Source organism: Armigeres subalbatus, chromosome 1 (assembly GCF_024139115.2).
Source record: "Armigeres subalbatus isolate Guangzhou_Male chromosome 1, GZ_Asu_2, whole genome shotgun sequence".
Classification (NCBI taxonomy): Eukaryota; Metazoa; Arthropoda; class Insecta; order Diptera; family Culicidae; genus Armigeres; species Armigeres subalbatus.
Window position 1 is genome coordinate 316,767,957 of NC_085139.1, and position 27,291 is coordinate 316,795,247.

A 27,291-nucleotide genomic window follows, 5' to 3' on the forward strand; every position below is an offset into this window, starting at 1 on the left:
ATGCATTCGATGACGCTTTTCCCATCGTAAATAGGGGTGTCAAGTTTGTCTTTTGAATTCAGGGGCTTCTAAAATTTTTAGAATTAAGAATTTAGACGCAAATAAATGTGAATAAATTGAAGGGGGATCTTTTCCAAAGGTTTATTCGCAAATTGCGGAACGCTGAAATTGGCCAACCACCCCCTTGAAAAGTTACGTAATATTCGAATAGGTCCTTTTGGTTGAATAAAACAAAATTAGGTTTACAACATTTCAAAATTGATACTGGGAAACCAAATTTTTAGAAGGACTGGAAGAGGAAGCGAGAAACTTTTTTTTTTGTGCGACTCCTTGTGGGATTTTTTTTGTAAATATATTTTTACTGTGTACAGCGCGCAAGTGACAAAAGTTGTGGCGCGCTCCCATCATGGTTGGTTTTGCGAGTATCCTCTAATGTGCTCTTAATTCTAATCCTTTTAATCGCGAAAGTTTGCTGGATGCCTAGGTATTAGAAGTTTACTTCCTCTAAATACAAAACAGCGCAATGTCCAAGATCGACGAAACCATTCCATCGCGTAACATCGAAATCAAGGCAAAAATCCCTAACGAGGAAACATTCCGGCGATTGGTTGAGGTTGCCAAACAGTTGACCGGTTCCGGCGGCGAAATCATCAAGCAACACGACGTGTTCTTCAACGCGGAAAAAAGTCGTCTGAAGTTGCGCTATCTCGAGGTAAGCAGCAATTAGTCCATCTGGTTCTATTCATTATGTTTAATGTCACACGAGTGGCAGATTTGTTCAATCGGGGAACGGGTATTGTGCAAATTGTTGACGGTAGAAAAACAATTGAACTGGAGGATGACTACCAACATGTGGATCCAGAGGTGGAATATCTGGTTGAGAATCAACCGCAAGCTAGCGACTCAAGTGACGAGTTCAGGGAACTCATGATGAATCTAGAATACGGCTATTCCACTCATTGCAATTGTTCTTCGGAGCATTCATGCTACGACAAAGCCAGATGTGCCTTAGGGGGGAATTACGTCGCAAGTGGGAACGACTTGCTTATATCTGATAGCATGGATATTATCTTCGAATGTTCCGAGTCATGTGGGTGCCAGGCGACCTGCCTCAACAGATTGGTTCAATTTGGTCCCCGAAAACAGCTGGAGATAAAAGATAGTCTCATAGTACCGGGCCAGCTAGGACTGTTCACAAAAGCAATAATCCCGAAAGGAGCATTTATTTGCGAATATGCAGGTGAAATTCTTACCAGACAGGAGGCGGAAAGAAGGAACAGCTCCAACGATTTACAAGGCAAGAAAAATTACGTTCTTTGCCTTAATGAGTTGTCAGTGGATCGAAAAACTCAAACCCAAACATTTATTGACCCTCAGTATAAGGGTAACATTGGTCGCTACATGAACCACAGCTGTGATCCAAACTGTCTGACGGTGTCTGTTCATATCGGTGCACCACCCCCAAGAATTGGACTGTTTGCACGGCGTGATGTCCAAGTAGGGGAGGAGTTATTTTTCGATTATAGCGGCGGAGGTTCTCAGGACCAAATCAACGGTTCTATTCCATGTCAATGCCGATCGGAAATCTGCCGGGGAACTCTACCGTCACTAACTTACTGATCCGGACATCCCCCCCTTGTTCCATTGCAGACCAAAAAATCTGAACTAATTCAGTACTTCCGCCCAGATGTAGAAGGTCCGAAACTGTCTACTTATCACAAAATCGATCTGGACGAGCCGAAGCTGATGGAGAAGATTTTGGCCGAAAGCATCGGTATCAAGGGAGAGGTCAAGAAACATCGGCACCTGTTCCTGCACGGTCAAACTCGCATACACTTAGACGATGTGGAAGCGTTGGGCTACTTTTTGGAATTCGAAGTCGTTTTGCGACCGGAACAAAGCTTAGATGATGGAACAATAATTGCTGATGAAATGATGAAACAGTTCGGAATCGAAGAGAAAGATTTAATTCAGGGAGCGTACATGGACAAATTGTTGAAATAAAAAGAATCTTTGTATTTAATTTAGTTGACAAGTTTAATTTGTTATCACCAGTCCTAAGCGTTAGCAACATTGGAAATGATCTTCTTGTAGATCTCAATTCCTTTGAGATAGGTATCTGCTTGAAGGAACTCATCGTGGTCGTGTAGTAGCACAGGAGTGTTGTTCATCGGTGAGAAACCAATGGCAGGAATTCCGATACCGCGGATGTATCGGCTGTCGGTACCGCCAGGGAAAATCTGCGGCTTCACTTTCAATCCTAGCTCGTCAAGAGCATCCTTGAACGCAACCCAGTACCGATTCGAGCCATCGAGGGTAGTTGGCTTGACAAAGGGGCACTTCTGGTCGTACTCAAGCTCGATGCCACCACCTGCTTCGCGGCACCAATCCAGAACTTGATTCTCAAATTCCAAGTGCTTCACGTCGACGGCCAAGCGAATGTCGAAGCATACCATCAGCTCCGGGGGCACTACGTTGCTTTGAACGCCACCCTATAAAATAATAATAGAGCATAAGTTTAAGTTTTTTTAAAGCAGTAACAACATATTTTGTTTCTGTAAAAAATGGTTATCTAGTAAGAAAATTGATATAAGAAACTATTTAATTATATTACCGTCATCATGGTGATGTTGATTGTAGTCACGTCTCCGATCGTAAATTCCGGATTGTTCTCCAACTTCTTAACTTCCTGCTCACGCATATCCATGAGCTTATCTATAAGATAACGCGCTTTCTGACCAGCTGTGTTTTTCAGTAGCAGCGAACCGTGCCCGGGTGTCCCCGAAATGTGGAACATAATATCTGCGAAAAGCGGATTGCTTGAATCTTGTCCAAACAAAACATTCACACCCTAAACTTACGCCACACGCTCCGCTCGCCATAGAACAGCGGATACTCTTCTTCTGGTCCGGCGATTCCCTCATCTATCGCGAACCCGCAGTTCAACTTGCGAAAGCCCTCCTTGTGAACAAACTCCTTCATCCCCAGTTTGCCACCAATCTCCTCGTCCGGTACGAATGTGGCGTGGATCGTTCTCTTTAGATTGACTCCTTCCCGTTTCAGCGCCCTTATGGCGCCAAGAAACTGCATACCGACACACTTCATATCCTGTGCGCCACGGGCGAAGATCTTTCCCTGGTAGTCCATATCGGCCGCAAACGGCGGATGACTCCACAGTTCCGGATACACCGGCACCACGTCCATGTGCGAGTTCAGTATGATGGACTTCTCCGTCGGATCTGTACCTTCCCAGGTGATGATAACGATCGGCTTTCCTGGGTTCACCTCGACCACCTCAACCGGGAGCTCCAACGCCTGGGCTTGGCGGCGTAGAAACTCGACGCAGTCATCTATATTTGGAACGAACGATAATGAAAAATGGATTGATCATTGTCTACATAGTTTGAATATCACTTAGCAGTTAGATGACTTCCTAACAAATTAGTAAGAATAGAAGTCCTGGAAACCAATAGTGAGTGAACCCTTATATTAATCGAACCAGCTCGATGGAATGAGGTGATGTATATCACAGATTCTGTGTGTGTTTATTTGCTCAAGAATGACTTATTTCCACATTAGTGGAGCTTCGCAGAATCAAACATTGATCACGTTCGGATAGATGGACGGCATTTCACGAGCAATAGATCCGACAGATCCCTATCACAAGTATACCAGATTTTGGTATTACATAATGAGAAAGCGATATCAGGTATTGCAGAAATGCCGCGAATACAACATGCCCACCCATCATGTATTCATCGACTTCAAATCCGCATATGATACAATCAATCGGGATTCACAAGGATTCCAGACGAAATCCACAAGGTATCCAGACGGAATCCACAAGGATTCCCGACGGAATCCACAAGGATTCCAGACAGAATCCACAAGGATTCCAGACGGAACCCACAAGGATTCCAGACGGAACCCACAAGGCTTCCAGACGGAATCCACAAGGATTCCAGACGGAATCCACAAGGATTCCAGACGGAATCCACAAGGATTCCAGACGGAATCCACAAGGATTCCAGACGGAATCCACAAGGATTCCAGACGGAATCCACAAGGATTCCAGACGGAATCCACAAGGATTCCAGACGGAATCCACAAGGATTCAAGACGGAATCCACAAGGATTCAAGACGGAATCCACAAGGATTCCAGACGGAATCCACAAGGATTCCAGACGGAATCCACAAGGATTCCAGACGGAATCCACAAGGATTCCAGACGGAATCCACAAGGATTCCAGACGGAATCCACAAGGATTCCAGACGGAATCCACAAGGATTCCAGACGGAATCCACAAGGATTCCAGACGGAATCCACAAGGATTCCAGACGGAATCCACAAGGATTCCAGACGGAATCCACAAGGATTCCAGACGGAATCCACAAGGATTCCAGACGGAATCCACAAGGATTCCAGACGGATTCCACAAGGATTCCAGACGGAATCCACAAGGATTCCAGACGGAATCCACAAGGATTCCAGACGGAATCCACAAGGATTCCAGACGGAATCCACAAGGATTCCAGACGGAATCCACAAGGATTCCAGACGGAATCCACAAGGATTCCAGACGGAATCCACAAGGAATCCACAAGGATTCCAGACGGAATCCACAAGGATTCCAGACGGAATCCACAAGGATTCCAGACGGAATCCACAAGGATTCCAGACGGAATCCATAAGGATTCCAGACGGAATCCACAAGGATTCCAGACGGAATCCACAAGGATTCCAGACGGAATCCACAAGGATCCCAGACGGAATCCACAAGGATTCCAGACGGAATCCACAAGGATTCCAGACGGAATCCACAAGGATTCCAGACGGAATCCACAAGGATTCCAGACGGAATCCACAAGGATTCCAGACGAAATCCACAAGGATTCCAGACGAAATCCACAAGGATTCCAGACGAAATCCACAAGGATTCCAGACGGAATCCACAAGGATTCCAGACGGAATCCACAAGGATTCCAGACGGAATCCACAAGGATTCCAGACGGAATCCACAAGGATTCCAGACGGAATCCACAAGGATTCCAGACGGAATCCACAAGGATTCCAGACGGAATCCACAAGGATTCCAGACGGAATCCACAAGGATTCCAGACGGAATCCACAAGGATTCCAGACGGAATCCACAAGGATTCCAGACGGAATCCACAAGGATTCCAGACGGAATCCACAAGGATTCCAGACGGAATCCACAAGGATTTCAGACGGAATCCACAAGGATTCCAGACGAAATCCACAAGGATTCCAGACGGAATCCACAAGGATTCCAGACGGAATCCACAAGGATTCCAGACGGAATCCACAAGGATTCCAGAAAAATTCCAGACACCATCCACAAGGATTCCAGACGGAATCCACAAGGATTCCAGACGGAATCCACAAGGATTCCAGACGGAATCCACAAGGATTCCAGACGGAATCCACAAGGATTCCAGACGGAATCCACAAGGATTCCAGACGGAATCCACAAGGATTCCAGACGGAATCCACAAGGATTCCAGACGGAATCCACAAGGATTCCAGACGGAATCCACAAGGATTCCAGACGGAATCCACAAGGATTCCAGACGGAATCCACAAGGATTCCAGACGGAATCCACAAGGATTCCAGACGGAATCCACAAGGATTCCAGACGGAATCCACAAGGATTCCAGACGGAATCCACAAGGATTCCAGACGGAATCCACAAGGATTCCAGACGGAATCCACAAGGATTCCAGACGGAATCCACAAGGATTCCAGACGGAATCCACAAGGATTCCAGACGGAATCCACAAGGATTCCAGACGGAATCCACAAGGATTCCAGACGAAATCCACAAGGATTCCAGACGGAATCCACAAGGATTCCAGACGGAATCCACAAGGATTCCAGACGGAATCCACAAGGATTCCAGACGGAATCCACAAGGATTCCAGACGGAATCCACAAGGATTCCAGACGGAATCCACAAGGATTCCAGACAGAATCCACAAGGATTCCAGACGGAATCCACAAGGATTCCAGACGGAATCCACAAGGATTCCAGACGGAATCCACAAGGATTCCAGACGGAATCCACAAGGATTCCAGACGGAATCCACAAGGATTCCAGACGGAATCCACAAGGATTCCAGACGGAAGGCACAAGGATTCCAGACGGAATCCACAAGGATTCCAGACGGAATCCACAAGGATTCCAGACGGAATCCACAAGGATTCCAGACGGAATCCACAAGGATTCCAGACGGAATCCACAAGGATTCCAGACGGAATCCACAAGGATTCCAGACGGAATCCACAAGGATTCCAGACGGAATCCACAAGGATTCCAGACGGAATCCACAAGGATTCCAGACGGAATCCACAAGGATTCCAGACGGAATCCACAAGGATTCCAGACGGAATCCACAAGGATTCCAGACGGAATCCACAAGGATTCCAGACGGAATCCACAAGGATTCCAGACGGAATCCACAAGGATTCCAGACGGAATCCACAAGGATTCCAGATGGAATCCACAAGGATCCACTTGACAGTGCTCTTCAGGCACAAAGCCGGCCAGTGCCAGGAGCTTCGGTTCGTAGGAAACCACCCAGTCCGTGGTGGGATGTCGAGTGTACACAACTTTATCGCAAGAAATCCGCCGCGTTCAAAGAATTTCGGAAACACGGTTCGATCGTTCTTCACAAACGGTACATCGCGCTCGAGATCCAGTTCAAGAAACTGGTCAAAGTGAAGAAACGTGGATATTGGCGCACTTTCGTTGAAGGTTTATTGCGCGAGACTTCAATGAAAACTCTGTGGACCGTCGGGAGAAGAATGCACAACGCGTCGTCCGTAAAGAAGATCGTGAAAGCTCGTCGCGGTGGATACTTAACTTCGCAAAGAAAGTTTGTCCGGATTCGGTGCCGGTGCAACAAGAGCTTCGTGATGCTTTTGCTGACACGGATGACATGGATCGCTCCTTTTCGATGATTGAATTCTCACTTAATCTCCCTTCATTTAACAATTCCGCTCCAGGGATGGATAGAATCAGGTTCAATTTGCTTAAAAACCTCCCAGACGTCGCGAAGAGGCGCTTATTGAGCCTGTTCAACTAGTTTCTGGAGTGCAACATTGTTCCGGATGATTGGAGGCAAGTGAGGGTGATAGCCATCCAGAAGCCCGGAAAACCCGTGTCGGATTATAACTCGTATCGCCCCATCGCGATGCTGTCATGTCTTCGGAAGTTGTTGGAGAAGATGATTCTCTTCCGGCTAGACAAATGGGTTGAATCGAATAGTTTTTTTGTCAGATACACAATTTGGTTTCCGCAGGGGCAAGGGAACGAACGACTGTCTTGCGTTGCTTTATTCAGAAATTAAGCTTACTTTCACTAAAAAAGAGCAAATGGGCTCAGTTTTTTTGGACATTAAGGGGGCTTTTGATTCAGTTTGCGTTGATGTCTTATCCGACAAACTCCACTCGTGTGGACTTTCACCAATTTTGAACAATTATTTGTACAATTTGTTGTCAGAGAAGCGTATGAGTTTTTCTCATGGTGACTCGGCAACTTCACGAATTAGCTACATGGGTCTCCCCTAGGGCTCATGTTTAAGCCCCCTTCTTTACATTTTTTACGTCAGAGACATTGATGAATGTCTCATGCCAAATTGCTCGTTAAGGCTCGATGCCCACGTAGCGTCTTTTCAACTCTGCGTGCACACGGAGTTAAAAAGACGCAGGTGTGTATCGGAAAAAAGCGTTAACGCAGCGTCACCGCTCCGATGCACACCTGCGTTATTTTAACGCTGTGTGCACGCTGCGGCGAAAAGACGCTACGTGGGCATCGGGCCTAAGGCAGCTTGCAGATGACTGCGTTGTATCCGTTTCGGGGCCAACCGCAGTTGATCTGCAAGGACCGTTGCAAGATACTCTGGACAATTTGTCCACTTGGGCTACGAAGCTGGGTATCGAATTCTCTCCGGAGAAAACTGAGATGGTTGTCTTTTCAAAAAAACATAAGCCGGCAAAGTTCCCGCTCCAACTGATGGGTAAGACAATCACTCATAGCATGTCTTCTAAATACCTCGGGGTCTGGTTCGACTCGAAATGTACCTTCGGGAAGCACATTGTGTATCTGACACAAAAATGCCAGAAACGGATCAACTTCATGCGAGCAATAACCGGAACATGGTGGGGAGCGCATCCCGAAGATCTTATGACGTTGTATAGAACAACCATTTTGCCTCGAATACGGTAGTTTCTGCTTCCAGTACGCGGCTAAAACACACATGCTGAAGCTTCAACGGATTCAATACCGCTGTCTTCGTATCGCGTTAGGATGTATGAATTCGACACATACGATGAGCTTGGAAGTACTTGCTGGAGCAAGATGAATACACCACTAGGTGTTCCAATGTGCCAAATTCATGATTCAGCCATCTTGGATTTTAGTATGGGAGAGCCAGCCGGTTTGTTTATGTTTTGCACCGAAAATGAATTTTTCACCCCCGCCTTCTTCTCGTTCATAAATTGAGCACATTGAAACACCTAGCTGTGTATTCATCTTGTGCTGGAGTACTGCCACTAACAGATCGTTTCGCGGAATTATCGCTCTGGTTGCTCATCCGCTGTGAGGTTCTCAATCTATTGGTCATTGACAACTTCGAGAAGCTGCTCGAACAAAACTCTCAATCTCGATTCATGAGTATTTACCACTGGTACATAACGCTGGAGGTAAGCCCATCTTTGGTTGACACCAATCGTGCTAACTTCTTAGACTCTTACAGTTCCTCTGTTACTTGGGAGGTTCATGGAATACCAGACTTTCTGTGTGCGGAGGTCATACCTCCATTATTTGCAAGCAAATACGGGCACGCCAGTGAGGAGAGAAGCTTTTTTACAGACGGGTCAAAAATGGATGACTCCACTGGTTTCGGTGTTTTCAACGTTTTTCGTAGCGCCTATTTTAAGAGCCTTGTTCCGTGTTACTGCTGAGCTAGCAGCTATACACTATTCACTCGAGCAAATCGCATCCCTACCTCCTGACCACTTTTTCATCTTCACCGACAGTCTAAGTTCCTTGGAGGCTGTTCGGTCAATGAAACCGGTTAAGCAGTCAGCGTATCTTCTGAATGGGATACGAAAAGCTTTGAGTGCCTTGTCACAACGGTCTTACACAATCACCATGGCTTGTGTCCCTTCTCATTGCTCGATCGCGGGAAATGAGAAAGCGGACTCTTTGGCTAAGGTGGGCGCTATGGAAGGTGATATTTACGATAGGAAAATCACCTTCGATGATTTTTTTACATTAGTTCGTCAGGAAATCTTGAACAGCTGGCAACAGAAATGGACAAATGGGGAGTTGGGTAGATAGCTGTATTCAATTCGCCCGCAGGTGTCGAAGCGTCCATGCAGGACCGGATTTAGCCGGAAGGGGGCCCCGGGGCCGACGGTATGTGGGGGCCCCAAAATATACAAAAAAGGTGGGTTTTGGTACATAAGATTTGTGGGGGCCCGGGGCCATGGACCCCCCGGCCCCCCCATAAATCCGGCCCTGCGTCCATGGTTCAAAAAATTGAATATGGGACGAGACTTCATTCGAACCATGTGTCGTCTAATGTCCAATCACTACACTCTAAATGCATATCTTTTCAGAGTGGGGCTCTCGGAAGGAAATCTCTGTGTTTGCGGCGAGGATTATCAGGACATCGATCATGTCGTGTGGGCATGCGAGGAGCATCGTGGCCCCAGATCTGCGCTAACTGAATATCTCCGGGTCCGAGGAAAACAACCAAAGCCTATTAGGGAAGTGTTGTCGGGCCTTGATCTTGATTACATGTCCCTGGTCCACCAATTTTTGAAAGTTGCTGATATAAAACTGTAATCATTGTCTGCCCATTCCCTTGTCTGTAGTACCCCATATCGAATGTCTTCCTCTTGTTGTACATTTCCATTTCTGTCGTTAATCCCTTCCGTTTGTCTTCCTCTTGTCTTTGTCTCCCAAAAAAAAGTTTGTTTGTCCCGTTACAGATGTAAAAATGCGAGGAATGTCAACTTTGTGAACATCAGCATCGTAATTACTCAAGCATCCAAATCCTTTCCTTTCCTACTGTATTATTGTATTCCCTAACCTCGACTAAACCGCGAGTCTTTCGGTTCCCATAAACTAACACTATGTATAAGAATCAAGAAATGTATTGTTAAACTTGATTTCGGCTCCGTAACGCTTCACGGCAAATGAACCTTCCAAATAAACGAAAGATTAAAAAAAGGGTCCGTTCACAAATTACGTAACGCTTCTGGGGGGAGGGGGGGGGTCCAACTTGCGTTATACTTTGTTACACTAAAAGGTGGGGGAGGGGGTGGGTGCTACCAAATGTTACGCATAACGCGAATAAAAATTTATTTGAATGTCTATTTTTTAATCACTGATTGAAGTAATTGCTGTTTATCGTTATCGTATATTAGCGACATAGCGGGACTGATATGTGTAAAAATACCAAGCGAATGTTGTATTTCTCGACACCACAGTTCCACAAAACTATCTAAATGGTTATGATCGCAAATTCTATTTTCGTTTCTACTAGCTGCATTCTTGATATCCTTGATTTTTGATCATGTGCCGTCCCTATTCTAACAGTTTTCAAAAAATACCAAAACTCAAATGCTTCAGAGAAGGAAAAAAAATCTGCCTTTAAAATTTTCCCAGTTACGCGTTACATGGTGGAAGGAGGGAGTACCATAAAATTTGCTTTTAGTTACGAGGGGGAGGGAGGGGGTAAAAAACTCGGATTTTTGCGTTACGTAATTTGTGAACAGACCCTAAGGCAAAATACATGTTATGATTGAGAATGAACGCTATTGAATTTCGTACAGATCAATGACTGATGTATAGTTAGTTCTGGATTAATTGAAATCTAGGTCTTTGGAAATTACGAGTAGAGTAGAGTGGGGCAAGAGTACGCACTTAGTTTTCAATCGATCATGTGGCCCTTATGAAGCAAGCTTCTGCATATCAAATCAGTGTCGATGATTCATATACTCTTCCTTTATGTTACCCAGTGGAAAAAATATTGAAATTATTGAGATTCGTTTTAATAGAACCCTTATTGCAAGACAAGTGAAAAACGCACTCTTACCCCACCGGTGGGGTAAAAGTGCGCATTAGGTGGGGTAAGAGTACGCATTTATCCAATCATGTGCTTTAAGTATATATTAACACAGATAAGAGTTAATAACATTTAATTGATGTTTAATGAGCATATATTAGGGAATGTTTAAAGATTACGTAACTTTTAAAAGGGGAGAGGGTCCTAAAAATGTGCACTTTCATACGAAAAACCATTGTTTTTTATATATACAAAAAGCTACAGAGGTAAAAATATATATCAGGTTTTGCGTGGCGTATACAAAGGCATTTTCCTTAACGAAAGTCCACCAATCACGTAACGTAAAATTTGGCTATTTCATCAAACCCTCCCCCTATCTTACACTATTTGTATGAATCCACTAAAATTATATGGATCGTCACACATCTCACCACCCCTCCCAGCAAAACGTTGCGTAATTTATGAATGTTTCTTTTGATTAAATGAAATTCAAGCAAAATTTTTCATAACGACGTATGTAACAAAAGTAAACAAAACGGGGTTTTTGATACAACGTGACAATCACACGCGGCTTTATATAATACGCATCGATTTTACTGATTTCAGATCTTAAAATTCTTTAATTCAATCTTTTTGCGAACCGACGTATGTAAAATTTCTATTTTTGAAGTCTCACTGTTACATACGTCGCTTTAACATATGGGAACTAAGAGCGACCTATGAAACAAAAAAAGCAAAACAAAACAAAACTGCAGTTGCGTCAATCGTGCACTATGGAAAACCGACCAATGTACACTGACGTACGTGTAGCATACCGGTGTATGTATAATTTTATCGTTTTTCACAGTGAATTTGAATGAACTGAGCTTTGCTGTGAAGCACGCTTATTACGTGTCATGTAATGATGCATGCCAGCGGAAAAAAGTATTGAAAAAAGATTTAGTTTTAAAACAGTTTTAGAAAAAGTTTTGCCAACTTTCTGCAAAGGATTTCTCGAATCCTCATAATTGTTACATACGTCGTTATGAAAAATTTTGCTTGAATTATAATTTTGATGAAATTGTGTTTTCGTACTATGTTTAGGTGTACAACAAGTCCTAATACAGTTTCATTATTTCGCTTCAGTGCTTTGTTCGCTAAGTCCTTTCTAACACCGAATTACTTCAACTTATCCTAAAAACTTGTGATAATTTCAAATTTTGTCCCTTTTTTCTTAGTTGTGGATCTTTACGCTTTGGAAGAGATCTTATTTCAGCCGGAGATACGGGTTTGACATCATAACTTGAAGATTCATATGCGTACTCTTGCCCCACCGGTTCCTGCGTACTTTTACCCCACAGTCCCAAAAATTATTCAAGTAATGGTTTTGATTTCTTGGAAAACCAACCGGATTGGTGTTCTGTACCATAAAGTACTCTATACAATAGGTTATCGAAATGGTATAATGTTCACCTGATTGAACGTATATATGGCAATGAAATACTAGTTGCGGAAACCCAATTATTTTTAGCAAAATGACCAAAAAGTTATTTAACTCCATATCTCCTTTGTTGTTTATTCAAATCGTTTACAATTACACATGATAATAGTTGGCCAGAATACCTGTCAAACTGGTGCAGTGCTACTAGTTTATCTTTTTTTATTACTTCAAAAAATCGAAAACGTACTCTTACCCCACGCGCACTCTTGCCCCACTCTACTCTATACATGATACCAGCGTTACGATAGTTACTAATCATGTTGCAATAGCTATTCAATCCGACGAGCGCCAGATAGATAGGCAGCTCAAAGTACAGTGCGTTAGCATTCGTTTTGTTGTAACTCAACCCATGCAATCCGCCTTTCGGTAGGCAATTAATTGGTCATCGCCGTGGGAAGTTGAGTAGTTTTATCTCGTTTAAAATATTGTACGTGGATTTCCCTATTGGACCCGACCGTTCGAAATACCGTGGACCCCGATAATTTGAACGGTACCTCATTCAAATTAACGGGGTTCATTTTTAATTTGAACTTCTGGTTACTCTCTATTTGCATCAGAAAAACTTGTTTCTGGCTGCTCTCTTTGCTGGTTTGTTTTGATTCTGCATTCCGTTCTACGATGTTCCATTTTTCTTTCCTCGATTCCACGTGTTAAATGACGTTTGAACCATTTTTAATTTGAACGATGTTCAAACGAACGGGGTTCAAATTAAAAAGTGTTCAGATTAAAAGCGGTCATATTACCGGGGGTCCACGGTAGTCGCTCCTTGAACGGTCGTTGAAATCGCCGTTTTCACCTTCACACCCGTCTTCATAGTAAAATCTGTGAAAACTGACAAGTTCACGTGCTTTTTGCTGTTTCTCTCGGACTTCTCTTTCTTTTTCCGATGTTTTGACATCTGTTTTGATAGACAAGGAGCAAAAAACAAGGTAATCTTCCAAACATCTATTGAGTTTGGCAAACCGTGCTGGAAAAGGGAACCTAGCGGTGAATTATTCTGGATTTTATAGTTTAGGGATCTTACAGTATAACGTTCCCTTACCACGTTATTGCGGAGCCGGGATGAGGTTATTTGGAATGGGGTGAACATGGCAGCTAAACCGATTATGTCGAAGCTGCAGCGGTGGTGTCGTCTTGAACAAAACCAACGTCTGCAGTAGAGACTACTGTGATGCCGTTAACAGCTCGCTCACTCCGGCAGCATACATGTCATCAAATATACACAGCAAAAAATCTTGTAATGTATAACGACGTAAATTCAACGACGCATCAAAAAACTCGATGTAGTGACAAAAATCAAATGCAAATGAACACTACTTCAGATGTAAAATTACATCGACTTGAAATTACACATGTTCTGAAGTACCTTTTCACATTACATTGCATCAGTGTAATATCTGAATTTAAATACGATCAATATTACATCGATTCAGATGCAACCAAGTGGTTCTAAACCTGATGTATAAAATAACATATCTTTGTGTGTAATATTACAATCATCTGCTATACAATATTAAATCTTGGCAACACTGACCAGACTTTTGCTCATCGCAGTTTTGATCTGGTTGGCGACGGTGTGCCATATTGAATTTTGTTGCTTCCTTGTAAAACGAAGGTAAGTTTATATTTTATTAGTATTATTTGTATTATTGAGTTTTTCAATTCAAATTCTTTTCTTTTTATCCGTAGATTCGTCAATTCAACCAGGGGAACCGGAAAACCGTCACGGTTTTATATAACCGTCAGGAATATGGATACCTGGGGCGCAGCTAAATCGGCCTGAAATAAACAGACGTCTTCATAATCAAATTGGCGATCGTGGCCGTCAGCTGCTGAACATTCAACAGCTCGGAAGCGGTGAACGAAGTAACGTCGGACCACAGGATATACGCACGGATCATACCGTAAGTACAAGTAGAGTTTCTCACATATTCGACATATTCCAAGAGGAATGCTCTTTGCAACAGGTATTATTGCAACAACAAAGAAGTTCAGGTGGATTGAGATAATCCGTCGGAAATCGTTGCGGGATAACCTCGCCACAACGGGAATCCATTGGGGATTCCGGCAGGAATTCGAATAAAATGAAGGTAAGTTTATATATTTTATTAATATTATTTGTATTATTGAGTATTTCAATTCAAATTATTTTCTTTTTGTCCGTAGATTCGTCAATTCAACCAGGGGAACCGGAAAACGTTTTCATAACCAACATCTTGGCAATCGTGGCCGTCAGCTGCTGAACATTCATCGAACATCTCGGAAGCGGTGAACGAAGGTAACGCCATGGATTGGACCAAAGGATGTCCACGGAACATACCGTAAGTACAAGTAGAGTTTTTCACATATTCAACATATTCCAAGATCCCGATGGGAATCCTTTGAGGATTCCGATGAGAATCCTTTGGGGCCTCCGACCACAGTTTTTGTGGATTCCAATCAGTATTTTTCGAAGATTCTAGCGTGAATTTATTGAGGGTTGCGTTGAGAATATTTGGGGATTTCCGTTGGAAATATTCGGGGATGGCAATCCTTTTGAGAATCCGATGGTAATCCTTTGGCGTTTTCGACGAGATTCCATTAGGGATTTGAGCAGGAATTTTTAGGGTATTTCTTTAGAATTCTTTGAGGATTCCTACAAGAATCTTTCAGGAATGGAAATCCTTTTTACTTTCCAACGAGTATACTTCATGAATTCCAACAGGAATCCTTTGGGTACTACGGCGGAAATCTTTTGGAGATTCTCACAGGAATCCTTAAATGTTTCTGACGGGAATCCTTTGAGGATTCGGACGGCAAGCCTTTGCTGATTCAAACAGAAATTCTTTCAGATATCGACGGGAATCTTTTAGGGATCCCGACGGTAATTAATTTGAGATTTCGACGAGAATCTCTTGGGGATGAGAATCCTTTTGGAATTCCTGAAGCGAATCTTTTGGAGATGGAATTTCCATTGTGATGAGAATTCTTTGGGGATGAGAATCGTTTTGAGTTTTTAATGTGAATCCTTTGGGCTTTTCAACGAAGATACTTCGGGAATTCCAACGGGAATCCTTTGAGTACTCCGACGGGAGTCTTTTGGAGATTCTGACAGGAATGGTTTAATAATTCCGACGGCACTTCTTTGGTAATTCACATTAGAATTATTTAGGGATATCAACAGGAATCTTTTGCGTTCCCGACGGAAAACCTTCAGGAATTCCGGAAGGTTTCCTGTCGAAGATTCTTTTAGGATTCCGACGCACATATTTTGGAGTTTCTGCCAGGCATTCTTTAATGATGCCGATAGGAATCCTTTAAAGATTCGGACGGCAATGCTTTGGTGATTCCAACAGAAATTGTTTGGGGATCTTGACGAGAATCTTTTGGGGATGGGAAGCCTCTGTATACTGTTTTGCTGTGTATTTACGAAAATTGTCTGTATGAATCTGAAATAATTTATGTTGCTATTTCGCTTATGAAAATAGAATAATTCATAATTTCGCGCAAAACTAAATTTATTTTATAGGAAAAAGAAGGTATATCCAATGAGTTATGTTTAGGTGGCGCAATGAAAAAGTTTTAAATACCATTAAAACAACATGTATTTAATTTATTTAGCTAACATCTGAACAGATACACTGAATCAATATTTTGACTCCACAATACATTGTGGTCCGGGTTTTGTCAGGGAAAATTTTCCGCCTATAAGTCTCCACTGTCAAAACATTTTTCGTGATTGGGTTTACACTTCAGGATTTTGCTTCGGGTATTGAGAATCTGCGTATCCGCGCCCGTGTTTGAGTTTACTCTTCTGGGTTTTGTTTGGATTTCTTTATACAAACACACACGAGCGACAAAAGGGAAAGATAACGAGAAGGGGGAGAAAGGGGGAGTGAGAGAGATTGAGTGGGAGAGAAAAAAGAAGAAATGAGTGAGCAAGTGAGTGAGAGTAAGTAAGTGAGGGTGACTGAGTGAGTCAAAGTGAGGGTGAGAGTTAGTGAGTGAGTGAGAGTGATCGAATGATGAAGTGAGAATGAGTGTGTGTGTGTGATTGAGTAAGTGAGAATGAGTGAGAGAGAGTGAGTAAGAGTAAGTGAGCGAGAGTAAATAAGTGAGTGAGGGAACGAGTGATTGAGGGTCTGTCTCAATTGGATAATAAAACTCAAATTAAACTTAGAAGTGACAGTTCAATAATTATCGAATAACCCTGCTGGATGAGCAGGATTACTTTTGACACATATCGAATCATTCTTGATCGATGTCTTATTGGATTTGCTGGGTAGCACGCAGCCATTCTTATGGCCGGGTGATTTTTTAATTTTTGAACTGTCAGTTTTAAGTAAAATTAAATTTAATTCGGGAAATGAGACAGAGCCTGAGTGAAAGTGAGTGAGTGAGCCAGAGTTAGTGAGTATGAGTAAGTGAGTGAGAGTAAGTAAGGGAGTGGCAGTGAGTGAGTGAATGAGAGTGAAAGAGTGAGTGAGATTGAGCGAGTGAGTAGGATTGAACGAGTGAGTGAGAATGAGTGTGTTTGTGAGATTGAGTGAGTGAGTGATAGATATAGTGAATGAATGAGAGTTAAGCCCCAAACGCAATACAACGGAACGGTGACGGAAACGGAAAATTTGACAGTTGACAGCCCATATGTTTTCTGTCAAATTTGCCGTTTCCGTCGCCGTTCCGTTATATTGCGTTTGGGGCTTTAGAGTTAAAGCGAGTGAGTGAGAGATTGAGTAAATGAGAGAGAGTAGGTGAGAGAGGATGAGTGAGACAGAAATGTGGCCTACTTCTCACTTCTCGTTCAAACTTCCTAATTTTCACTGCTCACATTTCACTTCCCATTTCTCTGTGAAAAGGGCCTACATCACAAACGTAAACATTGGGAAAATTTCGTTCGAAAAAAAATGCATCACAATTTCAATTCCCATTTCGCAGGCTTATGATATTTCGAGCAGCAAACATTTCTAAAAGCACATAATAAACACTACGAATACTGTTATAAAATTACTAACACGGACTACCGTGATAAGGAAATCATGGGAACTAAATTTTCAAACAGCTGATTTTCAGGCGTCTTTTGACTGATTTTCACAATTCTTTTACGGATGTCTTATCCATCTCATCTAGTTTTACCATATTGATGAGTTATATTTTTAAGGATGCTCATTTCAAGCTCTATCTGGTAAAAGGGCGAATGTCGCAAGAGAGAATTATCTTCGTCGACTTCCCCTCTTTTGAAAAAAAATGAAAATCAGAAGAATTCTTTGCCGTTTATCATCTCAGAATGCAAGTCTGCATTGTTTTCTATCGCTCTGAGGTGATAAACATATTAGTGCTGTCCAATGAGCAGCTCGAAGTAGCTCGAAGTTGTTCCCGTCCTGCTCGTTCTTTTTTGGCAACAAATCGGCATGAGCAGGACAGGGAGAAACTTCGAGCTACTTCAAGCTCTCATTGGACAGCACTATTATAAACATGACATATTTCAGTGTGAACATCACTTACAGTTTCCAATATACAATATGCTTTTTCTGGATATCCCTGAGCGACTCCAAAATGACGTCTACGGCTGATGAAGGATGATTGCCGGGAAAAACTACGGAAACCCGTACCAATGGGAACCCGTCATGTCCATGCCACTTCATAAAGGCCATATAGTTTTGCCCAAACCAGTTTGGAGTTTGGATCAATTGGTCTACCAGGTCAACTGCGCCCAATAGCTATCTGGAGTCGACCAGTCATGTCCATACAAGTCCGTAGAGCCCATGCGTATGATATGCGACTCAGTTATACCTATCCCAATCAGATGTGCTATGTTTTCCTAACTGTTCTGGAGTTTGGATCAATTGGCCTACCAGGTCAACTGCGCTCGATAGCTATCTCAAATCAATAAGTCAAGTCCATACAAGTTCGCAGAGTCTACGCGTATGATTTGCATCTTATATATACGCACTCCAGATGGTCTAAGTTCTCCAATTTGAAACTCAGTTATATCCGAGCCAAATGTCCTAGGTTTTCAAATTTGTTCTGAAGTTTGGATCAATTGGTGGAAAGTTCCTCCAGGAATTTCTCCGGAAGTTTTTCCAGGAATTCTTCTGAAAGTTCTTCTAGGAATTCCTCTGAAAGTTTCTCCCGAAGTTCCCCCAGGAATTTCTCCGGAGGTTCCTTCAGGAATTCTGGAATTCTTGCGGAAGTTCCTTCATGAATTCCTCCGGAAGTTCCTCCAGGAATTTCTCGGAAGTTCCTCCAGGAATTGCTTTGGAAGTTCCTCCAGGAATTCCTCCGGAAGTTCCTCCAGGAATTCCTCCGGAAGTTCCTCCAGGAATTCCTCCGGAAGTTCCTCCAGGAATTCCTCCAGAAGTTCTTCCACGAATTCCTCCGAAAGTTCCTCCAGGAATTCCTGCGAAAGTTCGTCCAGAAATTCCTCCGGAAGTTCTTCCAGGAATTCCTCCGGAAGTTTCCCCAGGAATTCCTCCGGAAGTTCCTCCACAAATTCCTCGGGAAGTTCCTCCACAAATTCCTTCGGAAGTTCCTCCACAAATTCCTCCGGAAGTTTCTCCACGAATTCCTCCGGAAGCTCCTCCACGAGTTCCTCCGAAAGTTCCTCCACGAATTCCTCCGGAAGTTCCTCCACGAATTCCTCCGGAAGTTCCTCCAGGAATTCCTCCGGAAGTTCCTCCAGGAATTCCTCCGGAAGTTCCTCAGGAATTCCTCCGGAAGTTCCTCCAGGAATTCCTCCGGAAGTTCCTCCAGGAATTCCTCCGGAAGTTCCTCCAGGAATTCCTCCGGAAGTTCCTCCAGGAATTCCTCCGGAAGTTCCTCCAGGAATTCCTCCGGAAGTTCCTCCAGGAATTCCTCCGGAAGTTCCTCCAGGAATTCCTCTGGAAGTTCCTCCAGGAATTCCTCCGGAAGTTCCTCCAGGAATTCCTCCGGAAGTTCCTCCAGGAATTCCTCCGGAAGTTCCTCCAGGAATTCCTCCGGAAGTTCCTCCAGGAATTCCTCCGAAGTTCCTCCAGGAATTCCTCCGGAAGTTCCTCCAGGAATTCCTCCGAAGTTCCTCCAGGAATTCCTCCGGAAGTTCCTCCAGGAATTCCTCCGGAAGTTCCTCCAGGAATTCCTCCGGAAGTTCCTCCAGGAATTCCTCCGGAAGTTCCTCCAGGAATTCCTCCGGAAGTTCCTCCAGGAATTCCTCCGGAAGTTCCTCCAGGAATTCCTCCGGAAGTTCCTCCAGGAATGCCTCCGGAAGCTCCTCCAGGAATTCCTCCGGAAGTTCCTCCAGGTATTCCTTCGGAAGTTCCTCCAGAAATTCCTCCGGAAGTTCCTTCAGGAATTCCTCCGGGAGTTCCTCCAGGAATTCCTGCGAAAGTTCGTCCAGAAATTCCTCCGGAAGTTCTTCCAGGAATTCCTCCGGAGGATTCCCCAGGAATTCCCCCGGAAGTTTCTCCATAAATTCCTCTGAAAATTCCTCCACAAATTCCTTCGGAAGTTCCTCCACAAATTCCTCTGAAAGTTCCTCCACAAATTCCTTCGAAACTTCCTCCACAAATTCCTCCGGAAGTTCCTCCAGGAATTCCTCCGGAAGTTCCTCCAGGAATTCCTCCGGAAGTTCCTCCAGGAATTCCTCCGGAAGTTCCTCCAGGAATTCCTCCGGAAGTTCCTCCGGAAGTTCCTCCGGAAGTTCCTCCAGGAAGTTCCTCCAGGAATTCCTCCGGAAGTTCCTCCAGGAATTCCTCCGGAAGTTCCTCCAGGAATTTCTCCGGAAGTTCCTCCAGGAATTTCTCCGGAAGTTCCTCCAGGAATTCCTCCGGAAGTTCCTCCAGGAATCCCTCCGGAAGTTCGTCCAGGAATTCCTCGGAAGTTCCTCCGGAAGTTTCTTCAGGAATTCCTCCGAAGTTACTCCGAAAGTTCTTCCAGGAATTCCTCCGGAAATTCCTCCAGGAATTCCTCCGGAAGTTATTCCAGGAATTCCTCCGGAAGTTATTCCAGGAATTCCTCCGGAAGTTCCTCCAGGACTTCCTCCGGAAGTTCCTCCAGGAATTCCCCCGGAAGTTCCTCAGTTCCTCAACGAATTCCTCCGGAAATTCCTCCATGAATTCCTCCAGAAGTTCCTCCACGAATTAATTCGGAAGTTCCTCTAGGAATTCCTCCTGGCACATGACGGGTTTCCATTGGCATGGGTTTACGTGGTTTCCTTCGGCAAAATTTGTATATAATCTTTCATCAGTCATAGAGTTCATTTTGAAGTCGCTAGAGATGTCCAGTAGAAACATATTGTTCCCACATAGTATAGTCAATAATACAATAATGTTATAAAACATTTTTGGAACCTTTAAGTGATGTTCACACTGAAATATGTCCACAAGATTGATCGAACTTCTTCGGATATTCCAAAAGAGCTCATTTGGGTATTCTAAAAAAAATCTCTAGAGGAATTCCTTCGGGATCCCCCAAGAAGTTCTATCATAATTCCAAAGGAGTTCTTTGGGAATCCTCGAAGGATTTTTTGTGGAATCTCCAAAGTGTTCCTTCAGAATACACGGAGTGTTCCTTTTTGAAAACCCAGAGGATTCCTCGTATTTATTAGCGCTTGGAATTCTCGAAGAAGTTCCTTAGGAATTTACGAAAACGATCTTTCGGAATCTTCAAAGGAAGTCCCTCGGTATCCCCGAAGAAGTTCCGTCTTAATTCCGAAGGAGTTCTTTTATGACTCCTCGAAGGATTTCCTATGGATTTTCCGAAGGAGTTCCTTCGGAATCCCCATAAGATTTTTTTGGAATCTCCGAAAAAATTTCTTCGCTATCTCCGAGGGAATTCTCTGTGGAATTCGGAGTGATTCCGGAATCCAGAGGATTCCTTATGCATTTCCGAAAGACTCCCTCCGGGATCTTCTTCTTATTGGCATTACAGAGCCACCTCGCAGCTTAGTGTTCATTGAGCACTTCCACAGTTATTAACTGCGAGGTTTCTAAGCCAAGTTACCATTTTTGCATTCGTATATCATGAGGCTAACACGATGATATTTTTATGCCCAGGGAAGTCGAGACAATTTCCAATCCGAAAATTGCCTGGACCGACACCGGGAATCGAACCCAGCCACCCTCAGCATGGTCTTGCTTTATAGCCACGCGTCTTACCGCACGGCTAAGGAGGGCCCTCCGGGATCCTCGAAGGAATTTCCTCCGGAATCCCCAAGGATCTCCAGGATTTCCACACGACTCCGGAGGATTCTTCCGAGAATTCCGAAGGGAATTATCCGGGAATTTCAAAGGGAATCCTCCGGAGATTCCCAAGGATAATGTTTATTTGATTAAGAAGAGAATGTTTCTTTGATTTCGAAAGGATGCGTTTTTAATTTAGAAGGGAATGCTTCTTTAATTCAGAAGGGAATCGCTGAGGAAATCTCTCCTGGGATTCCGGAGAAAACCACCGGGAAAACCTGAGGAAATCCTTCGGAATTCCTAAAGAATTCCTTTGGGTATTCTGGAGGGCCTCTTGCAAGGATTTGGAAGGAACTCCTGCACGGATTCCTAAGGAACTCCTACAAGGATTCCGGAGGCACTTCTTCAAGGATTCCAAAAGATCTATTTCAAGGATTCCGAAGAAACTTTTTTCAGAATACCCCAAAGAGCTCCTTCGGAATCCCCAAAGGAGTTACTTCAGGATCCCCCAAGAAGTTCTTAAGGAAATCCGAAATATACGGTGGATTACGGAAGAAATGCTTCGAGTATGGCGGAGGGAATCCACAAAGAACTGTAGAGCGAATCCTCCGAGATTTCGGAGTGAATAACTACGGAATCCCCGAAGGATTTCTTTTGGAATTCTCAGAGCATTCCTTTTGGAACCTCCTAGGATTTCTTCGGAAATCTTCGAAGGAGTTCATTTGAAATTCACAAAGGAGTTCCTTCGGAATTATGAAGGAGTTTTTCCGAAATCCTCGAAGGAGTTGCTTCGGAATCCTCGAAAGAGTCGCTTCGGAATTCCCGAAAGTGTTACTTTGGAGTCCCCCGGAATCCTCCGAGTACTACGGAGGAGATCCCTCGTGTTCCCGGAGCGAATCCCTATTGAAATTACGGAGGATTCACTTCGGAAGCCACGGCGGAGGATTCCTTTTGGGTTCCTTCTGGAGTCCTCGAAGGAGCTCCTTTGGAATCCCTGAAGAAGTTGCTTCAGGATCCCCTAAGTAGTTCCTTCGGAATTCCAAAGGATTTCTTCCAAAAACTTCGAAGAAGCTCATTTGGATTTCACAAAGGAGTTCCTGCGGAATTCCCGAATGAGTTCCTTCTGAATCCTTTTAGGAGTTTCTTCGGAATTCCGAAGAAATTCTTCCGGTGCCTCCTAAGGACTTCCTTTTGAATTCCGAAGGAGTTTTTCCGAAATCCTCGAAAGAGTTCTTTTGGAATACTCGAAAGAGTCCCTTCGGAATTCCCGAAAGAGTCCCCGGAGGATACATTTTAAAAACCCAGATGATTCTTTTTGGAATCCCCGATGAATATCATTTGGATACCTCGAAGAAGTACCTTCGGAATCTCCGAAGAAATTCTATCGGAATCCCCGAAGCAGCTCCTTCGGAATCTTTAATGGAGTTTCTTCGGTATCTCCGAAAAAGTTCCTTCGGAATTCCGAAGGAGTTCTTTAGGAATCCTTGATAGATTGGAATGGATATGGAATCCACGAAGAAGTTCCTTTGGAATCCTTGAAAGAGTTCCTTCGGAATCCATGGAGGATTCCGAAGGGAATCCTCTGGGAATTTGGGAGTGAATCGGAGCCCCCGGAGAATTCAATTCGTAATTTCCAGAGGATTTTTTTTTGTATTCCCAAAGGATTCGTTGATCTTGAAGGAAATCGCCTTTGATTCAGTATGGAGTTCAATCGGAATTCCAGAAGTTTACCGATTTCACAAACATCATCTTCACTCACCAACCCCGCTGAACTTTTTTTTTCTCTTTTTCAGCATTCGAAGTTCTCCTAGATCATCGATTTTCGTGTCGCTCGGTTTGAAAGGTGCAACATGGTTATTCGTCCGAAACTGGCCTGCGAGTTTCAGGTGAGGAGCTGTCGCCACACCAGTTCACTGAATCACTGTTTAGATGACTTGCTGCCCCTGGCTGATTTTGCTTCGTATGGACAAATAATTAAACGGGCTGATAGCGGCTTCTCATAAGAACACATCTGTCTAGGGTTCCAGTCGGCGAACAATGATAGATTCTAATCCGCTGAAGAGTACCGTTATGTGCGTCAATAGCTGTATGGGAAAAACCCTAAAGATTGGGATAAATGAATTTCCTTTGTTCGAGTCCTGTGAAAAAAAAATTATGTGAGCAAATTTGAATAATAAAAAAATATGTTTAAAAAACTGAAAATAGCATCTTATGAACATTAAATCACCAAAATAACTGAATTCACATTTCCTACCATGCATATCGGGTTGCTTTACGTTGCATTTATCTACATCGCTTTGATTACGTCGTTTTATTTAGTACGTCGGAAGAAATTACATCGCTACTGTTTATTACACAGCAAGCTCTAGAGTACATCGTGTCGTGTAATATTCAATAACCGATGGATTCAGTTGGTTGCAGCGATTTCGATGTAATATTCAACAACTTTTTTTGCTGTGTACTATTATATATAAATATATTTGATGTCACGGACGGGCTGCGGGGACCACTGTATGTAGATACGGAGGTCACTGCGGTCCATGCTCGGATGAGTTGCCGGGGTGCTCTTCTCCAAACGTGAGTTAGTGAAAGAATCCTTTAGGATTCTAGCATTGCTTACGATCGACGGGTGGCGCTGTAGTCATTTAAATTGTTTTGCCAAATTATGCTCCAACAAACAACAATTGGCCATAATGTATGCATCATATTGTAGTGCATGTTTGGTTTCATCATCAACATCGATTTGACACTTGTAGTACCAGTACGTTGGCTGCCAGGTCGAAGTAACCTGGATGTTAGTCACGCGAACAGGAACGACCGGAACGACATTAGCAATCTTATACTTTTAAATCAACTGTGACGAGGCTATCACCTAGAAGTCGATGTGTTTGGGTTGCGATAATGCCTTGTGCGTTAGCATAAGTGTGAGCGTTCTCAATAGTCTCCCTATTACTTGGTTGCGGGCCAGAGGATACGGTATCGAAAGGGTCAGCACCTTCTTATATGCCACATTGGTCAGAATGCTCGGAGCGGTGGGTGCAGTTGACCTCCACAAACTTCAAATCAGAGACTAACCCGCAGGCAAGCTGGCAGCCATTACCGCTTGCGGAAAACTTGATAGCCTTTACATATACTTAGTATACTATAAAGGCAAAAACACACATACAGACATCAGCTCAATTCGTCGAACTAAGTCGATTGGTAAATAACACTATGGGTCTCCGAGCCTTCTATCAAAAGTTCGGTTTTGGAGTGATCCTATAGCCTTTACGTATACTTAGTATACGAGAAAGGCAAACACAATGGAAAGAGAAAAATCGATTTGCCGATTAATGCTAGCTGCAGAAATGGTGACTTGATATCTGGGAAGGGGCGACAAACATACTGCCTATGATCGGCATCGCATATCAGTCCCATCTTTGCTGAGTTTCCTATTCATATGGGATAAATATGCGATTGCAGGCAGGCAGCATAGGTCCTAACAAGTTTAAATTCTCACGCTTCCACGGGTCTGCCGATGACAATAGACCGCCAGTCTGGGCACTGTTGTCCTTCTGACTTCAGCTAGGGTGAGAGGGTTCGTCCTTTGGATTCTGCCTAGGATATGGTGGGGTTCTGGGGTTTGACAGTAAACTCTGTTGGCCATCTATAAAAAGCTACATGTGTCCGCAAGCTGGCCCTATGAAAGCGACCGTGTGCCGTATCGGGCAGCTGAACGAGAAATGTGTTGTCACGTCAGCTATTCACAAGATGGCAGCCCCATCACGTGGCTAGGTACCGCAGCCCTGGTAAGTAAGCATACCAAAAAGCCAACAATCAATCCCGTAAAATGTAATAGCTGGCTGCAGATCAAGAATCTGTCAGGAATATGCAGATATGTAGCCTGGAACCTATTATGTCACTTACGTAGAACACCTAATTCTTCTTCTATGGCTATACATTCCAACTGGAATTTGGCCTGAGTTTCAACTTAGTTTTCTATCAGCATTCTCTCACTTATTAATTGAAAGCTTTTTCTATGCCCGCCATTGCATGAGTATGTATCATGTGGCAAGTACAATGGATACACTATACACATGGTGTCGAGAAAGTTTCCAACCCGAAAACATCCTAGACCGAACTAAGAATCGAACTCGCCATCTCCTAATTGGCAATCCTACGCCTTTGCTCGTAAGGCTATGTAGAACACCTGGCACCTGTTATAAATTGGCTAGTGAGTCTTCCAGTCCTCAAAATGTATTTAAAATTGATTCAATGTAATTTGACACGCAAGATAGAAGCTTTTTAAGTCACATACATTCCAAGCCTCCCATCCCAACCCAACAGGTGAACAGGTTGTCGAACATACACTACACAAATACAGCAGTATTGCGTACCTACTTCGCTTGAGTTCTTCTTCTTCTTATTGGCATTACATCCCCACACTGGGACAGAGCCGCCTCGCAGCTTAGATACTTTTATGCCCAGGGAAGTCGAGACAATTTCCAATCCGAAAATTGCCTAGACCGGCACCGGGAATCGAACCCAGCCACCCTCAGCATGGTCTTGCTTTGTAGCCGCGCGTCTTACCGCACGGCTAAGGAGGGCCCCGCTTGAGTTATTATCTATTTTATAGCAGGAGCTTCAGAATATCATCTTAATATCTGCATCAGAATATCTACATGTCTACCTGATAGTCATCCCTATTTGATCTGAAGAAGCAATTTATAAAAAAGATAGCGATTTTACAGTTGTCTTATCTGTTTGTGTGGAATTTGAATGTTCTTCAGAACTGTTTCTTAACTCTTATCGCTGAAGATAAAAATAATAGTACTACCACTTCGTTTATATCTCGTATTTGGACCTCGAGTTGACTTTACAGCTGATGTTGATACACTTGTATCTTTCGTGATACAAATGTGATGCTGAGGGATTAAATAAAACAAAACAGACTCATTTTCCAGACTCGCAACTCTTATCATTTGATCTCGAGAGACAAAAATGAAATATGGAATAGAATTATTTAAATTGTGGCGCTCAGGGTCTAAATACGCGACTACAAAGCACACCACGCTGATAATGGCTGTGTTTGAATGTTGGTACGATTTTGGTAACTGTCAATAACTACGAAGTGCTTTGCATTTATGTGGCAATCTGTTGCAATGTCGACATAGAGAGTCTAAAATAAAGAACTTAACAATTCTGTTGAACACCACAATCACTACGGATACTGCCCACTCCGGATATAGTCGTTTTGCACATCATCAGCACAGATTGGTAGTAATTGAAAAAGAGCTTGCTATTGCGTAGCTTGATTGGATTATCTACCATCAACAAACATACCGTAGTTCACATCGGGATGCACCGTTGGAATGCGTAAATATTCGCGGAATATTTTGATCTCTTCATTATTCTCCCACTCTTGGTACTTCTTGTAGCACTCCGATCCACGCTCGCACATTGCACCGTTTGATTCTTTTCTAGAGCTGCAACAAGTTGTAATTGCCACCACAGCGTTTGGGGATACACAAATTGGACTGTGTCGGTCACCTTCAGTCAGCAATCAGTACCAGACTATCATAATTCTAGCCGC

The 27,291-nt window shown here is 43.5% G+C and overlaps 2 protein-coding genes and 1 long non-coding RNA gene across 3 annotated transcripts; 2 read left to right on the forward strand and 1 right to left on the reverse strand.

The window, feature by feature from the left end:
* Nucleotides 1-365: 365 nt before the first annotated feature.
* Nucleotides 366-2,027, forward strand: LOC134207964 (uncharacterized). The gene is made up of 2 exons (XM_062684058.1): nt 366-712; nt 1,651-2,027. Exons 1-2 carry the CDS (start codon nt 524-526, stop codon nt 2,002-2,004), a joined length of 543 nt encoding a protein of 180 aa, XP_062540042.1. The 5' UTR covers nt 366-523; the 3' UTR covers nt 2,005-2,027.
* On the reverse strand, nt 2,013-27,291 carry LOC134207962 (aminoacylase-1B-like). Its single transcript, XM_062684055.1, has 4 exons — nt 27,042-27,291; nt 2,862-3,350; nt 2,615-2,802; nt 2,013-2,492 (listed from the first exon to the last, which is right to left on the reverse strand). Exons 1-4 carry the CDS (start codon nt 27,157-27,159, stop codon nt 2,058-2,060), a joined length of 1,230 nt encoding a protein of 409 aa, XP_062540039.1. The 5' UTR covers nt 27,160-27,291; the 3' UTR covers nt 2,013-2,057.
* On the forward strand, nt 14,054-14,672 carry LOC134218024 (uncharacterized). Its single transcript, XR_009981221.1, has 3 exons — nt 14,054-14,197; nt 14,272-14,486; nt 14,550-14,672. It is a non-coding gene; the product is annotated as an uncharacterized LOC134218024 (long non-coding RNA).

Bases quoted from the DNA above. Each gene is read 5' to 3' on its own strand.
- LOC134207964 (XM_062684058.1), top strand. From the start codon at position 524: ATGTCCAAGATCGACGAAACCATTCCATCGCGTAACATCGAAATCAAG. The intron at 713-1,650 runs GTAAGCAGCAAT...GTTCCATTGCAG, and splicing joins TGAAGTTGCGCTATCTCGAG to ACCAAAAAATCTGAACTAAT.
- LOC134207962 (XM_062684055.1), bottom strand. From the start codon at position 27,159: ATGTGCGAGCGTGGATCGGAGTGCTACAAGAAGTACCAAGAGTGGGAG. The intron at 2,803-2,861 runs GTAAGTTTAGGG...CGCTTTTCGCAG, and splicing joins TGGCGAGCGGAGCGTGTGGC to ATATTATGTTCCACATTTCG. The intron at 2,493-2,614 runs GTAATATAATTA...ATTATTTTATAG, and splicing joins TCAACATCACCATGATGACG to GGTGGCGTTCAAAGCAACGT.